The following is a 17,929-nucleotide window of genomic DNA, read 5'->3' as shown; positions in this document are numbered from 1 at the left end:
AGCGTAAACTACACACGCTGGATTATAAGCGGGCACTCGCTTACTATAAACGCCGCACTATTTGTATCATTTAACCCTAACGCTCCAGGACTTCTGATTTCCAAAAGGACCATTTCGTCCTGGATCCCAAACTGCATACAATTTTGCTATCAGAAACATTCGGAGACCTTTTCTGCTTCCCCTAAGGCTCACCAGGTCCATGCTGTGGCTGCTTCAATAGCTCATCTGCATAAGGTGCCCATTCCAGACATTTGCAGAGTTGCTACCTGGTCTTCACTGCACACATTCGCTGCACACTACTGCTTGGACAAGCACACCGCAGTGACGCAGACATGGGCAAAACAATTCTCAAAGCGGGCACTTCTTAAAGCTGCAAAGTCAACAGAGATGAATTGTCCGCCTATCTTCTCTACTGTATTGAATGCAATACCTTAACTCCTCATTGGGGCATGATCAGGGACTTGCGCTCAATACATCAGCTGGGGGACTCCGAGAGATCATAGCTGATTCATGCTGCTTATCTACAGGGAAAAGAACCAGTTTGCTTACCGTAAATGGTGTTTTCCGTAGACAGCAGATGAATTAGCCATGCTGACCCTCCTGCCTCCCCGAAAAGTTGTTACTACTTTGCAGTTGCTTGGATATGGACTGAGGAGGATGGGGGAAGCGGGGGAGGATCCAAGCAGGCACACTACACTGAAAGACTCTGTGTTCTAAGAGAGCTCTGCCACCAAGCCGCCCGGAGGAGGTCCCAGACAGCATTGCTAATTCATTCTGCTATCTATGGGAAAACATAGTTTACGGTAAGCAAACTGGCTCTTCTCCCCACTTCTTATGTTCCCCAGGCCTTCTTCTATCCCGATCTTTATGGTTCTCTCCTTCAGTTCCTATTCGGCACTGTGTAGCTTAACTGGTTAACCTTGAGCTGTATGGTGTCACAGTCCACTGTTCTCACAGTGCTAGGGGATGTAAACGAGCAGAACCTTCTGGCACTCCCAGTTCAAAGTTACTCAGCTGAATGAAAAATGCTGATGATTGCAGTAGGGAATAAAATTGAGAGATAGGTAAGGAAGGAAGGAAAGGCATGATGGAGGGAGGTGGGGAAGGGAGGAAAAAGAAAGAAGGAAGGCAAGAAGCCGAATATAGAGCATTGAGTAAGTTCTGTTTTCAAGGGCTGTAAACAGATTAGTTTTCCGGATATCCACAATGAAAATGCACAGCCTTTATTATATGTAAATATATCACATGCATGTCCTGAAACTCTGAATTCTCTTCAGCCTTTAAGGATTGATTTGCCTGCTAGTGATACAGAGGCATTAGTGAAAGATGAAAGGAGGGGATTGAAGAGATCTGACTCTAATCAGGAAGAGATCATACATAACCTCTCACCTCCTCTTCTTCATTTTTCACTCAGGAATTGTCCTGCACAATTTACTCCTTACCATGTGGCTCTCACTGGGGAATCATCGTGCCCAGTTTTAAGTATGTGGCACATCCCCTCTTTTATATGGTGATTGGGGTCGTTCTCGTTTTGTCTAATTCTTTCGGTAAAATTTCAAGGGCTGCTACTGACAACTGGAACAGGGACACAAAACAAATGCATCTCTGTATTCCCCTATATACACTCGGGCACTTTTTTCTTTTTACATTCATTCATTTACACTCCCAGTCTAAACCTCTTTGTCTCACACATGTACTCTTATTCACCTATGTTTCCTTTTCACACACACACACACACACACATGTCCTTCCCCAGGCCTGGATTTGTCAATAGCATACTATGCCTGTGTCTAGGGCAGCAAAGATCTGGGTGGGGCCAGCAGACCTGCTGAAGATTTTGCTATCTTCCAGCTGTGCTGAATCTCACTCAGAGAGAACAGCCCTTTGCATCCTGATCCAGCCCCTTCCCTCCCAGGTAGCATGCAAGAGATTGGTGCTGGGTGTGTGCGTGTGTGTATGTGTCTATGCTGGATTGGATATGATTTTAGAGAGGGGTTGCAAGGGAGAGCAGGTCCAGAGCCGCCACATTCCCAACCCTCACCTCATCCGAACTCTGCCTGTGACCCACCCCCCACGAGATCGTCATCAGCGGGGCACCGACCGCAGGCATCATGCGCCAAAGGAGCGCGACAAAGGGGCCTGCCCCATAGTGCCCCCCCCCCCCCATATTGCTCTGCAAACCTGATTGTTCTTCCGTGGTTCAGAACTACAACCTCTCCTCATCGCCTACTCCACATACTGCTCAGTTTATCCATTCCCTGCTGTCATCATTCATCATCAATGTATGTATATGTGTATATGGAAATTGATTTGATACCAATTCATGCTCTTACCCAAGATAATTCACCATCACTTATGCTACTGCCTGTGTAAAACCTCATTGCACAGAGTTAATAAGTCAGATAAAAGTTTGGGGCAGTGCTCCCCTCCCCTGCCACCTCATCTTCAGCCAGCGCTCTGACCCACGGTCTTATACTGCACCCAACAATGGCTAACTACCCAAACCTCCCGATCCCACTCATCCCACCCGTAGAGCTCCCCGCCACTACCCATTACAACCTTCTTCCCCACTGTAAATCCCTTCTCCCCATCCTCATTTCCCCACTTGCACAATTTTTAGGACTTACAACTCTATCAATAATTCTCTTCAACGCCCAATCCCTCTCTAAAAAAAACCATAATCCTCAACGACCTCTTGATCGATTGTAAGCCGGAAATCTGCGCAGTCACAGAGACCTGGCTCAAAGATTCCGACATTGTCCTACTCAACCAACTCCCCAACCTAACTTACGACATCTTCACCATCCCTAGACCCAAGAAACGAGGCGGAGGCCTCCTCCTAACAGTTAAAAAGCATATGAAACTCTAAACATGTGAACATTGAACCCCCACCCAAACTTGAGATTAGGCTATACAAATCCCATGAGCTTCAGGTTTGCCTTGTCTATGCCCCTCCCAGCCTGCTGGAACTCGACCCATCCCCCCTCATCGAATTCTTTATAGACAACATCAACATTGATGCCCCCGCCATCATTTTGGGAGATTTTAATCTCCACGTAGATGTCTTTCCCCCCCCCCCCCCCCCCCCCCCCACTCATCGTCCTGTGAAGCTTTCCTCAACTCCCTCGATGCCATCGGATACAAACAAATCATCTCTTCCCCTACACATAAAGCCGGGCACACCCTCTATCTCATGTTCATTAATTCCCATATCCTATCCACTAATACGCCCTCATGTACTCCTGTTCCCTGGTCAGACCACTCCCTTATCAAAACCCTACTCCATAAAGACACCCACCCTAGACCATCCCACCTCCAACACCATCATTACATTCAGAAAATACTGCGCTAGTGAGGACCTCTGCTCAGCCTTCTCCGGAGCCCTATCTAAACTCGATTGTATTGATCCTGATACTGCAGTCTAATCCTGGAGCAACCTCACCCTTGACATTGCAAACAAGCTATCTCCGATAATCAGACGCAACCTGAACCCAGCCTCTAAAAACCTAAACCCCTGGTATACCGCTGACTTAAAACAATTGAAAAATGATCTCAGACAAAAGGAGAGAGCATGGCGTAAAGACCCCTCTCCACAAAAAGTCTCCCTTTTCAAATCCGCCCTTCATCATTACAGAACCTCCACCCTTAATGCCAAACGCAACTTCTATAACAAGAAAATCCAAGACTACATCTACAACCTAAAAGCCCTCTTTTCCTATGTCACTAAACTTACCAAGTCTACCCCCCCCCATTCCTGACAATGAGGCAAGTAGCAAATGTGAAGAACTGCTACTCCACTTTCACAATAAGATAGCAAACCTCCTCCTCAAATTCCCTCCAGACCCCCACTCTCCATCCACGGGCTCCCACTCGCCAGTCGCTATGCTAGACTCCCTGGACCTCACCTCATCTTCTGAAATCGCTTCCTTGCTCAAAAAGATTAAGCTTGCTTCCCACCCCTTTGACACGGTTCCCACTAAAGCCCTCCTTTCAATACCTGACACCATAGCTAAAACCTTAGCTGATATTATCAATTATTCCCTATCCTCAGGCATAGTCTCTGACACTCTTAAGCATGCTGTAGTCAAACCTCTGCTTAAGAAACCCTCTTTAGACCCGAAAGATCCGGCCAACTATCGTCCCATCTCCAACCTCCCTTTCATCTCAAAAATCATGGAAAAGGTAGTCAACACACAACTGACTACCTTGAAGACAACAAGATACTTTACTCCGCTCAATTCGGCTTTCATAAACATCTTAATACCGAAACCCTCCTCCTCTCCCTCTCTGACTACCTCATCAGAGGCATGGACCAAGGACACGGCTACATCCTTGCCTTATTAGACATATCTGCCACCTTTGATACAATAAGCCATAATCAACTCCTCTCCCGACTGGCTGACATTGGCCTCTCGGGCTCTGCACTCCAATGGTTCACCTCCTATCTTTCCAACAGATAATTCTCAGTCAAAATAGGCAACGCTGAATCCACCCACCATGCACTCACCCAAGGAGTTCCCCAAGGCTCTTCCCTCTCCTCTACACTATTCAACATATACCTCACTCCCCTCTGCCAGCTCCTTTCTGATCTCGGCCTCAAATTCTACCTATATGCGGATGACGTGCAAATCATCATACCCATTCAGGATTCCTTAACCAAAGCCCTTGAATTCTGGAAGAATTGTCTCACCTCCATCAACACTCTCCTCTCTAATCTCCACCTCGCCCTAAACACCTCCAAGACGGAACTGCTCCTCATCTCACAACATATACCACCCAATCCCTCTCTTGCAAACGATCCTGCCTACAATGCCTTTCCCATGCAGCCCAGTGCAAGAAACTTGGGGTTCAGATCGACCAGCAATTGAGTCTAAAAAAACACATCAACTCGATCCTCAAGGAAGGCTTCTACAAACTCAACGTGATAAAAAAAACTAAAACCACTATTCCATGCCAGTGATTTCCGCACTGTCACTCAAGCCACCCTCACAACAAAAATGGACTACTGCAACTCCCTATTCCTAGGCCTCCCCTACTCTTCTCTAAAACCTTTCCAAATGCTGCAGAATGCAGTAGCGAGAACCATCTCCAACGCCCGTAAATATGACCACATCACTCCTATCCTTAAAGACTTGTACTGGCTCCCGATCTCCTCCCGCATCCTATATAAAACCCTTACTCTGATCCACAAAGCCATATACACGCGCAATTCCAACTGGCTAGATGAACCATTTCGCCCAATACGATCCAACCGTCCCACCAGAGCCTCTAATAATGGGACCCTCCATGTGCCCTCCTTAAAGAAGGCTCATCTCTCCTCCATGAGGGCCAGTGCCCTTTCCATTGCTGGACCCTCACACTGGAACTCCTTACCCACAAGCCTCCAGCTTGAGACATGCATTTCTAAATTCAGAGCTAATTTAAAGACCTGGCTCTTCAAAAAAGCTTACCCTCAATAGCCCCTCCCAGCCAGCAGTTAACTTTATCCTGTACATAGTCGGTGTATCTAATTTTGTACATAGTTGTATTTATTTATCTTCTTATTACTTAATACGTTGACATTTACGGGCTCTCATTGTTATCCCGAGCAGCTCCAACCTTTGATTCGCTATCTTCCTTGCTACTTTATTTGTTCCTTGTAATCCCTCCCCTAACCCCCCTGTTCATTGTAATTTTCCACTCTATAGTTCTACTGTAAACCGATATGATGTTCCACACTAATATCGGTATAAAAAAGTTTATAAATAAATAAATTCATCCTCTCACCTTTGATCTTAGATCCTGTCCTTCAGCTCCAGGAGCCTATGATCCTTCCAGCCTCTTTCTTCTCTCCAGATCTTGGAACCTTCCCCCCAATCCCTCACTCCCTTCTCCCCTTCCTCAATCCCAGAACTTCCCTTCCTTTTCTTCCTCCTATCCCAGATTTCTGATCTCTTCACATATACCCCACCCTGATCTTGCCCCATCTCCAGTCCTCTCCTTCTCCTCCTCCTCTCCCCATTCCTAGTCCTCCTCCCTTCCTCTCCCCATCCCTGGTCCTCTTTCTTGCAAGGCTTATAATGTAATATAAAAGATAGAAATGTTTGTCAGTGTTCAGAATTTTAACATTTGTCACAGAATCTACCCCTGAGCTGCAATAGGAAACTCTTAGATATACTCCTCTTGTCCAACCTTACTGCGGGGGATGGGGAAGAGGGGTAAAAACATTATCAGTGCCTAGGGATGGCAAAATCCTAAATGCGTGACTGTCCTTTCCCCTCTCTCCAGGGCTGGATTTAAGTTTTTGGCACCCCATAGGCAGAGTGTTCTGCTGGTACATGCCCTAAAACAAGCAGAAGCAAACTCCTCTTTGGCAGGTGTCTATGCCTAAATCTGGGCCTACCTTTTTCCCTGTCCTCATCTCCTTGAGCTGCAGCAGCAGTCACAGCAGTAAAGGGACACAAGTAGTGGCCACTTCTCATCACACATACTTGCTTTCTAAAATAGAACTCAAGCAAGGAAGAATAGCTAGGAGATGGGAACCCTGCGGTTCTTGCTGTTTCCTAGTGCTGTTGGCTGTCTGCTGCTCAGACGGCATGCCTGGCACAGCCCAAGGCGGGCATAAGAAAATGGTCCTTGCACAGACCTATTTTTTAACATTTTCTGAACTGAACTGAACCACATCAATCCCTCCTCCTCCTATCACCTGGGGGCTCGTGCTTCTGCCTTCTGGTAGTGATGATGGACTATAGGCCACACACAGCAGGCTATCCTTAGTTTAGGTTATAAACTTGTAGACATCATAGAAATCATGGAACGTGCAATATGGTTAATAAATGTTTTAATAAATAAATGGTGTGATTTCAGTTCAGGAAGGAGTTTCTGAGAGTGCTGGAGGGCCACCATTGATAAATGTCTCGTGCTTACCCAATAATTTTTTTTTTCTTCTTAGATCGCCATAGTCTTCCCTTACATGGTAGACAAGCTGATTCTCTTGGATAGTTATGGGTTCTTGCCTTACAAACAGGTAACATCACCAAGATTGTATTTTGGCAGCTACCACTAAACTGTCAGGAGGGAAAGGTTGGTTCATTCCTGTTCTTTTAACCATGCAAAATCAATGATGTGCTGGAGGGGACAACCAGAAACCCATTGTAAATCTGTTTTGTGAAAACAGAGGATCTTATCGAATAGAGCATATCTGGGAAGAGCCCTTGACAAGAAATTGTTGGAATGACACAGGGTTGTAATCCTGTATTTTATAAGGTGTGCGCGTGGTTCCTGGCCAGCACACAATGGACGTGCCGATTTTATAACATACGCACACATGTTATAAAATCCGATGGCCGCACGCAAGGGGGGTGGGGAGAATTTATGCAAACCATGCAGCGATGCATTTCGGCCTTCCCCAGTTCCCTACCCTCCTCCTTCTTCCCCTCTCCTCCCCACCCCCTAAACTCTACACATCTTTTTGTTTTGTTTTGTTTTGTAACTTACTTCAGTTTGGGACATGAAGTAAGTTGCGCTGGCCGGCTGCTGGCATGCAAATCTTTGGGACATTGTTCAGTGACGCTATCCCGGCCCACCCCTTTGAAGAGGCCTGGCACTTGTGCATGTACCGGGGTTTACACACGTGGCTGGGCCTCTTTGAAAATTTGCGCGGTGCCTGCAAGGCCCGGCTATGCACATAAACCCAGATTTTACGTGCACAGGCCTTTTAAAATCTGGCCATCAGTGTAGCCCCCAGAATGCTAGGAGTAAGAACTGAAAACAGCTTGATTTTTTTTTTCCCCCTCAAATCCACAAGCAGGGGCTGAATTAGTCATGACAAGTGGATGATGTCATGCGACAGTACAAAACAGACCTTTCTCTCTTAGCTCTCAGACTTTTTGCTCTACTGAGCATGTTCAGGAGTACCAACAAGGGTATTGCCTTGTGATCCCTTAGTCTTTTTTCATCAAAATTTCAATACAGATGTAAACCCTTTTCTGTTTTTTTGGGGTGTTTTTTTTTTGCTTTGGTTATATCTTAGATATTTTTCAGTGATGTGTCAGAACCAATCTGTACAAAGCCAGTGGTCGGCGGAGGAAGCCTCATGGTCCATCAGTCGTTTGGAAACGAGAGCTATAAGATTAGCCCTACAAGCACATCTGCCTCTGGTGAGAGGAAAACCAGTAAGGATCTTGTCAAACAATGCGACTATGGTGACTTACATAAATCAACAAGAGGGCACCAAAAGCCTAGGAGTGGCTCAGGAAGCCAGAGAGTTGATTTGCTGGGCAGAACAGCATCTGGAGCGAATAGCTGCCTCTCACATAGTGGGCACGGACAATGTGCAAAAGGACTTTCTGAGCCGGCATCAATTGGATCCCAGCGAGTGGGAGTTGTCTGAGGAAGCGCTGTGTCTCATCTGCCGAAATTGGGGCAAGCCGTGAGTGGATCTGATGGCGACTTTTCACAATGCCAAAGCCCCTCTGTTCTTCAATCGGTGATGAGAAAGAGGGGCAGAAGGAGTGGATGCCTTAGTTCTACCTTGGCCAACAGGAGTCCTTCTGTATGTGTTCCTGCCTTGGCTGTTGGTCAGCAAGATCTTGTGTCGCATAGAAGTCCATCCAGGTGAGGTGGTTCTCGTTGCCCCAGACTGGCTGAGGCGACCATGGTTTGTGGACTTGGTTAAACTAGCAGTGGACGGTCCATTACGGCTGGCGCATCTGCCCAATCTACTGCATCAATGCCCCGTTTGTTTGGATCAGGCAGATTGCTTTTGTCTAGCAGCTTGGCTTTTGAGAGAGAGTGATTTAAGGAATAAGGGTTATTTGGAAGGAGTTATTGCTTCCCTCTTGCAGTCTAGGAAACCTTCCATTTTCCTGTCATATGTGAGAGTTTGGAAAGTCTTCGAGTTGTGGTGTACGAGGCTGAAGATGGATCCTCAATGAGCCTCAGTTGTGGATGTTTTGGCCTTTTTGCAAGAGGATTTGGTTAAAGGTCCTTCCTTTAATTCCCTCAGAGTTCAGGTGGCAGCTCTAGGCTGCCTTCGTGGCAAAGTTGGAGTTTCTTTGGCAGCACATCCTGATGTGGTGCGTTTTTTTAGGGGGGGGCAAGCATTTGCGTCCTCCGGTCCGAAAACCTTGTCCATCCTGGAACCTTAATGTGGTCCTTAAGAGCTCATGTGCCGCTCCATTTGAACCCCTGAAGTGATCTTCCATGAGGGATCTCACGTTGAAGGTGGTTTTTCTGGTGGCAATTTGTTCAGCTTGCTGAAATTCCGAACTTCAGGCCTTGTTGTTTAGAGAGCCCTTTTTGAGAATTTCAGATACGGGAGTTTCCCTGTGAACAGTTCCGTCCTTTTTGCCAAAGATGGTTTCTTTATTCCACTTGAATCAGTCAGTGAAACTTCCGTCCTTCCCAGCTTTGGATCCTGCATCACCTCATGCAAGGGAATTGCGACAGACGTGAGGCATGCCTTAAGAACATAAGAACATGCCATACTGGGTCAGACCAAGGGTCCATCAAGCCCAGCATCCTGTTTCCAACAGTGGCCAAACAGAGTTACAAGTACCTGGCAAGTACCCAAACACTAAGTCTATTCCATGTAACCATTGCTAATGGCAGTGGCTATTCTTTAAGTGAACTTAATAGCAGGTATTATACTATCTGAAGGTTACGAATGATTCCCACCTGTCGGATCATCTTTTTGTGCTGTGGAGTGGTGCCAAGAAGGGTCATAAGGCCTAACAAGCTACGTGGTGGTTGAAAAAGGCTATTAGCTCTGCTTATATCGGTCAAGGTCGCCCCTTCCCAGAGGGACTTAGAGCACATTCTACTTTGTCTCAGGCAGTGTCTTGGGCTGAGTATCAGCAGGTTTTGCTGCGGGAGATCTGTCAAGAAGCTACTTGGAAATTGTTGCACATTTTCGCTAGGCATTGCCGTTTGGCTGTCCAGACCCCAGAGGCCATGGGCTTTGGTGAAAGTGTGCTTCGAGCAGGACTCTCGCAGTCCCACCCCTCTTAGGGAAGCTTTGGTATATCCCAGGAGTCTGGACTGATATGGGTACGAACAGGGAAAGGAAAATTGGTTCTTACCTGCTAATTTTTGTTCCTGTAGTGCCACGGATCAGTCCAGAGTTCCCGCCCACTGCAGGAGAGGGGACTTGGAGAGTCTGCTCAATCTGTTTGTTGTTCTGTCTTTGAAGAATGGCACAGATTTTTGTTGGCCCTACACACAGGGTTTGTGTGGGCACTGTTGGAGTTCCCAGGTTTCCTCTTTTCACAACTCATTTGGGGAGGTTAGTTAATCATGCAGTTATTTGTTTCCTCATCTGGCTTGGATACAGTTCAATACTGAGGGATTGCAAGAGGCACCTTGGGTTATGTGGCAGTGTCAGTAAAACTTTCTCTGTCTCCATCTGCTGGAGGGGAGGCAAAGCCCAGGAGTCTGGACTGATCTGTGGTACTACAGGAATGAAAATTAGCAGGTAACACCAATTTTCCAATATTTTCTGAAATGTGAATGAGCTACTGAATTACACATCCTATTATCCTTAGCAAGCAGGACATATTGTAGATGTTAATTTGCAGGAATTCAAGCCTAATCCACTGAACACATTATTGTGGCTCATGCTACAATAAAATAATGGAATTTAAGTCCCTAAAATGCTGTAATTCTGGTCTCTCTCTTGCTCCATCTTTAGGAGGAACTGTTGGGCAGTGCTTCCATGATCATAAAACAATTTCTAGCACTGGACAGAAAAAAGAATATCAAAGTGTATAGTCCTGAGGAAGCACTGAAAAGGTAAGATAATGATGGGACAAGCTTGTTACACAAGTTTCGAGGTCATGCCTCCCAGTGACCTCACTGCTCTTTTCTATAACCAGCAGTGTTATCTCTTCATGACAGAACATGCGTTATGTAAGCACGTACATAAGGAATATGTATGATTTTAACCTACACCACTCAGCCTTATGTGTCTCACGTGTTGAAGTGTCTCCTGCTCACTTGGATCTTGCCTTTGAACTTTATTTTATTGGTAAAGTAGATATAGAAGCAATAAAGCAACCGTATAACACTACGTATTTGCCAGTCACTGTCATAAACTTTTCAAAAATTCTAACATTCACCGAGAAGTGTTGGCCAGAAAAATCAGAGGTTTAAGAAAGAGATTGGGTGAGATAAATACACAAACTATGCACAAGGAGAAAGGCTTAACTGCTCCATCTGGCCTCCAAATACTCTAGCAGCTGTAAAGTTATGAACAAGAGGTTGGTTCAGTTTTCCTTAGACATGATTTCCTATATTTTATCAAAATGGCAACACGAGCAGAAGCTGCACTCAACAATAATAATAAACACAAAAGGAGTGCAGAGAAATTTTCATGGTCCATATAATTTCATCTTATTTATTTATTTATTTAAGATTTTTATATACCGGCATTCATGATACAATCACATCATGCCGGTTTACATAGAACAAGGGGTGTACAATGAACAATTGAGTAACTTATTAGTGAGGAAGTAAGCAGTTACAAATAACAGGGGAGATAAAACTGGAAGAAGAGAAAAAAAGGATAGGATAACGTTAGATAACAATAAAGATATTTACATTCGCTAAACATTAGCTGTAGATATTTACATGAAGAAGAGGTAGGTATGATGTGTAGTTGATGGTATGAGAATTAGTTAGAGTCCGGGAATGCTTGTTTAAACAGCTAGGTCTTAAGTCTTTTTCTGAAGGTTGGGAGGCTGGGTTCTTGTCTGAGGTCCGGAGGGATGGAGTTCCATAAAGGGGGGCCGGCTGTTGAGAATGCCCGATCTCTTATTGATTCAGTAACGGCAATTCCACTGTTTATACAAAAATTCTTTAAAGGGTCCCCCGACACGGACCCCATGTTCGCCAACAGGCTGCATCGGGAGGGACAGCGATTTATAACAACAATCAGAATTTTTGGCGCTCCCTGTGAATCTTCACCGTGAATCTTCCGTGTCGGGGGACCCTTTAAAGAATTCTTGTATAAACAGTGGAGTTGCCATTTCTTAAACAAATTTCTAAAAATGAAATTATATGGACCATGAAAATGTCTCTATATTTTATCAAACCATTTAACCAGAAAGAAAGGGATGGACAGTTCCACTGAAATGTTGATCAGTAGGAAAGCAGCCAGAAGATAATGGACCAGGTACTTCTTGCCATTGACTATGGATTGCTCTACCTCATAATATCCTATCAAGGCTAAATCACTTTCAAGATGATATGAGATTTCATAAGCTCCCTGACTGACCAAAAGACCGTTTCGCAAAATAACTGTACTTAGGGAAATTCCTATCACGAATATCTATGACCGAGAGAACATTTTGTATTCTCCCTTTGTGTCATATATAAAGAGATAACTTCCTCAGTGGCTACCAAATGTCAGACCAATCATGAAAACATAATAGATGATAGCACATAAAGAACAACTGGCTCATCTAGTCTGCCCAGTTATTCTGGTACACACTGCTAACATAAATTCCAGCAGTAGAAGCTTGACCTTTTCTAAGATATCGCTCCTTAGTCAGTACTTGATGTCTTTCTCATTGGTTCGCTACCATCCTGGATAGATAAGTTTACAAGTTTCCATACTTAATCCAGAATCCAAACAACACCAACAACAACCATGTCTTACCACCATGCTGTGTAATCTAAAAAGCTACCACAACAAATGAGGCTATTGCCCAAACATCTGACTGCCTAAATCAGAGCTTTCCAAAGTGCGTGTCGTCTGCAGTGTGCCGGTGTGTCGCGCAAGCCCAGTGCACGTGACACACCGGCAAGTGGGAGCCAATGCGGCTGCCGGTGGACCTCATCCCACTGGCGGCTGAGCAGTGAAGTTTCGCTGGGCTGGGCTGTGTGCCGGAGACACACAGCAGGAAGATCGGCAGGGCTGTGGTGGAGCTCACGTCACCACGGCCCGAAGTACAAGGTCACGTCTAAACGTGCAGGTGCTCCGCCTCCTTCCTGCCCACGCGGCCCTGGAAGAAAAATGTTGCCGGAGCCACACGGGCAGGAAGGAGGAGGAGCATCTGCCACGTGCAGAAGAGGAGCAGCATTGTTGCAGCGGGCTGAGAAGAGGAGGAGGCCCGGTAGCAGGGTCCCTACTGCGGATCGGCCCGAGAAGATCAGGGCTGTTGCAGAGCCCATCCTGCAGCGACCCGTGAAGAGGAGGCCCAGAGGTAAGAAAGAGGCTTAGGGCCCGTAGAGTGCGTGTATGAGATGAGTTGAGAGATTGTGTGTGTGTGCGTGTATGAGATGAGTTGAGAGACTGTGTGTGGGAGTGAGGACCTGAATGTTTGCAGAGACAGCATGTGAGAGCCTGTGTGTGTGTGAGAGAGACAGCATGTGACAGTGAGAGCCTATGTGTATGAATGATTGTATGAGAGAGAGCATGTGACAGTGAGAGCCCGTGCTTGAGCAAGACAGCATGTAGGAGTGAGAGAGAGCCTGGGTGTGTGAGAGTCAGACAGCATGTGCAAGAGAGAGACTGTGTATGAATGATTGTATGAGAGAGAGCATGTGAGAGTGAGAGCCTGTGTGTGTGTGTGTGTGAGAGAGAGAGAAAGCATGTGAGAATGAGAACCTGAATGTATGTTTGAGGGAAGAAGATAGATGGAGAGAAAAGAAATAGAAAAAAAAGACAATATGAAAGGAATTGGCAAAAAAATAAGAAAGGGGAGGTGGAATAAAAAAGCCTGTGACCAACCGATTAGAAAACTAAGATCAGACAGCAAAGGTAAAAAAAATAATAATTACTTTTTACTGATTGGCACATGTAATCTTTGGTAATGTGCAAGAGTAGCACTTTCTCTATGCGGATCTCACAATGTACAAGATCACCATGGAGGAAGTGGAAACCCACTTGGCCTGCACAGAGGAGGCAGCAGAATGGGCTTCAGTGCCAATAGCAGCAATCAGCGCCTCCCCAATAGCCATGCGGCAGCAGTGACAGTGGCAGCAGAGGAATGAGAGAGGCTCCGAGGTTGCTGGCAAAAGAAAGAGAGGGGGTCTGCCTTTAGTGTGCATGTGTATGAATGGGAGTCTGCCTTGGGGGGGTGTGTGTGTGTGAATGCATGGGTGCCTGCCTGAGGGTGTGTCTGTGTATGAGAATGTATGGGTGTCTTCCTGGGGTTTGTATGTGTGAGAATAGGTGCCTGCCTGTGTGTGGTGTGTGTGTGTGTGAGAATGAATTGGTGCCTGCCTGAGGGTCTGTGTGTGTGAGAATGAATTGGAGCCTGCCTGGGGGTCAGTTTCAGGGTGTGAGAATGATTGGGAACTTGCCTGGGTGTGTGTGTTTGTGTGTATGTGAAGGAGCCAGAGAGAGTGAGAGCATGAGTGTGTATGAGAAAATCCAGGGGAGTAAGAGTTTGTGTGGGGGTGTGTGTGGAGGGGGAGAGAGTGTCTTAGAGCCTGAGAGTGTGTCAGTGTCTGTGAGAGCGAGAGGTTATGGTGGGTATAAGAGCATGAATGTGTATGTATGTGTGAGAGAGAGAGGATAACCTCCTAATCCTTGACAATATCAGGGTGACTGAAAATCAAGAGCTCCCAGGTATGGACAGCTGGGGCTTTTTTAAATCCTTATTAGTTTTAGTTATTGGGTGTTATTTGATATACCGTATTTTCCGGTGTATAAGACGACTGGGCGTATAAGACGACCCCCCCTTTTTTATACATATTTTTAAGAAAAAAAATAATTTTACACTCAAACAGGAGCAACCCTATCTATGAAAAGGTAACACTATAAATACTGTATATCAGGCCCTAAAAACCAATACACCTCTTATTAGGAAAACAGAACTAGCAAGCAGCTATAGATCCCCACACATAAATAATTGTAAAACTATACTAATAAGCAGAATAAATGTTTCAAAACAGCTATGAACAGAATAACATCCAACAATTAAAAACTCATAAAAACTATTAAACATTCTCCAAACACCAATAAAATATTTCAAAAAAGCAGACACATCACATAATATTAAATAATTAAAATGGCAGTCAATCAAGAAAAATAAACTTAAAAAGCCACCTTTCCTTACCCCCTCCAGCAGCTCTCCTATTCCTCTTCCTCTTCCTTAGGGCCCATGTCTCTCACACACACACCATACCAGTCATGCCCCCATGACCAGTTTCTGTCTATCACGCACCAATCATTTCCCAAACAGTCTTTGACACACACACCAGACACCTTCCTGAACAGTTTCTCTCATGCCATACACACACACAGGCTTCCCACTCCCGTGTTCTGCTTACCGTACATATACGGGCTTCTCACTCTCATAATCACTTTCTCTGTCTCACACACACACACACCAGTCTCTCTCTCATTTCCATGCTCACTCTCCACGTGCACAGGCTTCTCATTCCCTGAATCACATTCTTTCTCTCACATTCACACACAGCAGTCTCTTTCTCTCACACACACCGTCACCTTATCAACCAGTCTCTCTCTCATGCACGCGCACACACACACACACACACAGCCAGTCCTCCCGCTCCCATGCTCTCTCTCACATAATCAGGCTTCTTACTCCCCTGCTTTCTCACATACCCAGATTTCTCACTTCCATGCTTTTTCTCTCTCTCACACTCACATACACATCAGTCATCTCTCTGAGCAGTCACTTTCATTGTCTCTCACACACATGAGCTCGCTGACCAGTTTCTCTCAATCACACACATGCTCTCAATCAAATGCATTCTCTCACACACAGGCTGGCTGCTTCTCTCTCTCTCTCTCTCTCACTTACACACAGGCTGGCTGCTTCTCTCTCTCTCACTTACACACAGGCTGGCTGCTTCTCTCTCTCTCACTTACACACAGGCTGGCTGCTTCTCTCTCTCTCTCTCTCTCACTTACACACAGGCTGGCTGCTTCTCTCTCTCTCACTTACACACAGGCTGGCTGCTTCTCTCTCTCTCACTTACACACAGGCTGGCTGCTTCTCTCTCTCTCACTTACACACAGGCTGGCTGCTTCTCTCTCTCTCTCTCTCTCTCACTTACACACAGGCTGGCTGCTTCTCTCTCTCTCTCACTTCCACCCCCACCCCCGAGCACAAATAGTAGCTGCAGCAGCTTCCTCCTCCAGCCCCCGCAGGCCAAGAAAGAAGAAACCCATCGGCCGCGGGAGGCTCACGCTGCTGTCTCCTTTCCCGATTACCAGCTCCTTCGACTGCTCGGGGCCGTTCCTGCTGTCGCTGCTGCAATTTTTTCACGCGGCACGGCTCTTTCTTCCCGCGCATCACTTCCTGTTCCGGTTCAAAGGGGGGGGGGGGGGGCGGGAAGAAGACAAGGCCAGCCGCGGATGCCACAGCTTTTTTTTTTTTTTTGCACCGCTGCCGTTCCCGCTGGGCTTGAACGTGCTTTTAGCCCAGCGGCAACGGCAGTGCGGTGCGCGGGAAGGAGAAAGCCGTGCCACATGAAAAGATAGCAGCATCGGCCCCGAGCAGTCGAAGGAGCTGGTAATCTGGAAAGGAGACAGCAGCGTGAGCCTCCCGCGGCCGATGGGTTTCTTCTTTCTTGGCCTGCGGGGGCTGGAGGAGGAAGCTAATGCAGCTACTATTTGTGCTCGGGGGTGGGGGTGGAAGTGAGAGAGAGAGAGAGAGAAGCAGCCAGCCTGTGTGTAAGTGCGAGAATGCATTTGATTGAGAGAAACTGGTCAGAGAGCAGGTGTGCCCGGCGTATAAGACGACCCCCGACTTTTGAGAAGATTTTCTTGGGTTAAAAAGTCATCTTATACGCCGGAAAATACGGTATGTGCTGTTTTGAAATATTTTATTGGTGTTTGGGGAAATTGTAAAAAATGTATATGATTTTAATTAATAGAAATTTTATTTATCAGTAGTTTTAAAATATTCTTTTATTAGTATGGTTTTACTATTATAAACTGATGCTTTATGCTTCTTGATTTTATTTGTTTTATGAGGAATGGTGGTTCTGTTTTTCCATTGTTAATACACAGAGTCTGGCTTCTTGGGGGTTTCCATTTCAGTTTTTTCTAATTTGTGCTCCTTTATTTTGTATTCTGTATTTGGTGAGGGTCTGTCTCTGCTCTGTGTGTGTGACCATGATGAGAGATTCTGCTAGCATAGGGATCTATAGCAATCTGGTTTGTTTTGTTTCCTCAGTAGGTGGTGTATTGGTATTCTAGGACCCAGTGTAATATTTACCCTTGCTTTTTCACAGGTAGGATTATTGTTGTTTGAGTCCTTGGTGTTATTACTGTTATGTTACAGTGGGATTGCATTATAGATTTTGAGTGTCTTTTTTGCGGGGTTTTGTGTTAGTTCACAATGTGCCTGGCAGTGGAAGGTGTTTGTGCTGCTGTTACTGTGAGGTGACACCAGAATTTGAAAATATCTTTTAGTATGATGAGCTGTAAGGGAAACATCCAAGCTCCATTGTTTGGGGGAATTTCAGTGGATGCACAGAGTTACAGAACTGGAGGTGCAGGATTTATATTGACATTCTGTCCCTTCCTATAAATTCCAGACTTCACTCTCATAGCCATATAGAATTAGTTGAATGAGGCTATCAAATAATTTTATAGTGTGAAACTGGCCAGCTTTTTAAAATTACGCAGAAGACTCTTTGGACTTTTTTTTATTAACACCAAATATTCAAACGCTGTGTTCATCCCATCAACCTCATATCTCATTAAAGAGGTAAATTGAATAACACAATAACTTTGTTTTATTATTGTTACTCATAAATTATAATAACATTAATCTTGGAATATTATATATTTTTAATAAAAATGAAAGGTTTTCACAAGATAGGTTGTGTCGTGAAACATTTTATTATGTATATATTTAAGGAAACATACATAAATTGTCGAAATACATTTCATTCGTTTAACCTTTAACCTCTGGTTTGCTAGTAGACTGAATTACTATGTCCCGAAATTATCTATACTAATAAA

The 17,929-nt window shown here is 45.4% G+C and overlaps 1 protein-coding gene across 5 annotated transcripts in view; it reads left to right on the top strand.

Moving 5' to 3' along the window:
• Positions 1-17,929, top strand: part of SERHL2 (serine hydrolase like 2) — a 99,361-nt gene that overhangs the window by 50,005 nt on the left and 31,427 nt on the right. For all 5 annotated transcript variants that reach the window (XM_029590374.1, XM_029590376.1, XM_029590373.1 and 2 more), the window contains 2 exons: positions 6,932-7,006; positions 10,670-10,770. In XM_029590374.1, the coding sequence (XP_029446234.1) occupies positions 6,932-7,006; positions 10,670-10,770 (176 nt within the window). The remainder of the gene's footprint in view (positions 1-6,931; positions 7,007-10,669; positions 10,771-17,929) is intronic.

Source organism: Rhinatrema bivittatum, chromosome 2, assembly GCF_901001135.1.
Source record: "Rhinatrema bivittatum chromosome 2, aRhiBiv1.1, whole genome shotgun sequence".
Classification (NCBI taxonomy): Eukaryota; Metazoa; Chordata; class Amphibia; order Gymnophiona; family Rhinatrematidae; genus Rhinatrema; species Rhinatrema bivittatum.
The sequence above is the reverse complement of the archived record's forward strand: the minus strand, read 5'-3'. Positions and strand labels throughout refer to the sequence as shown.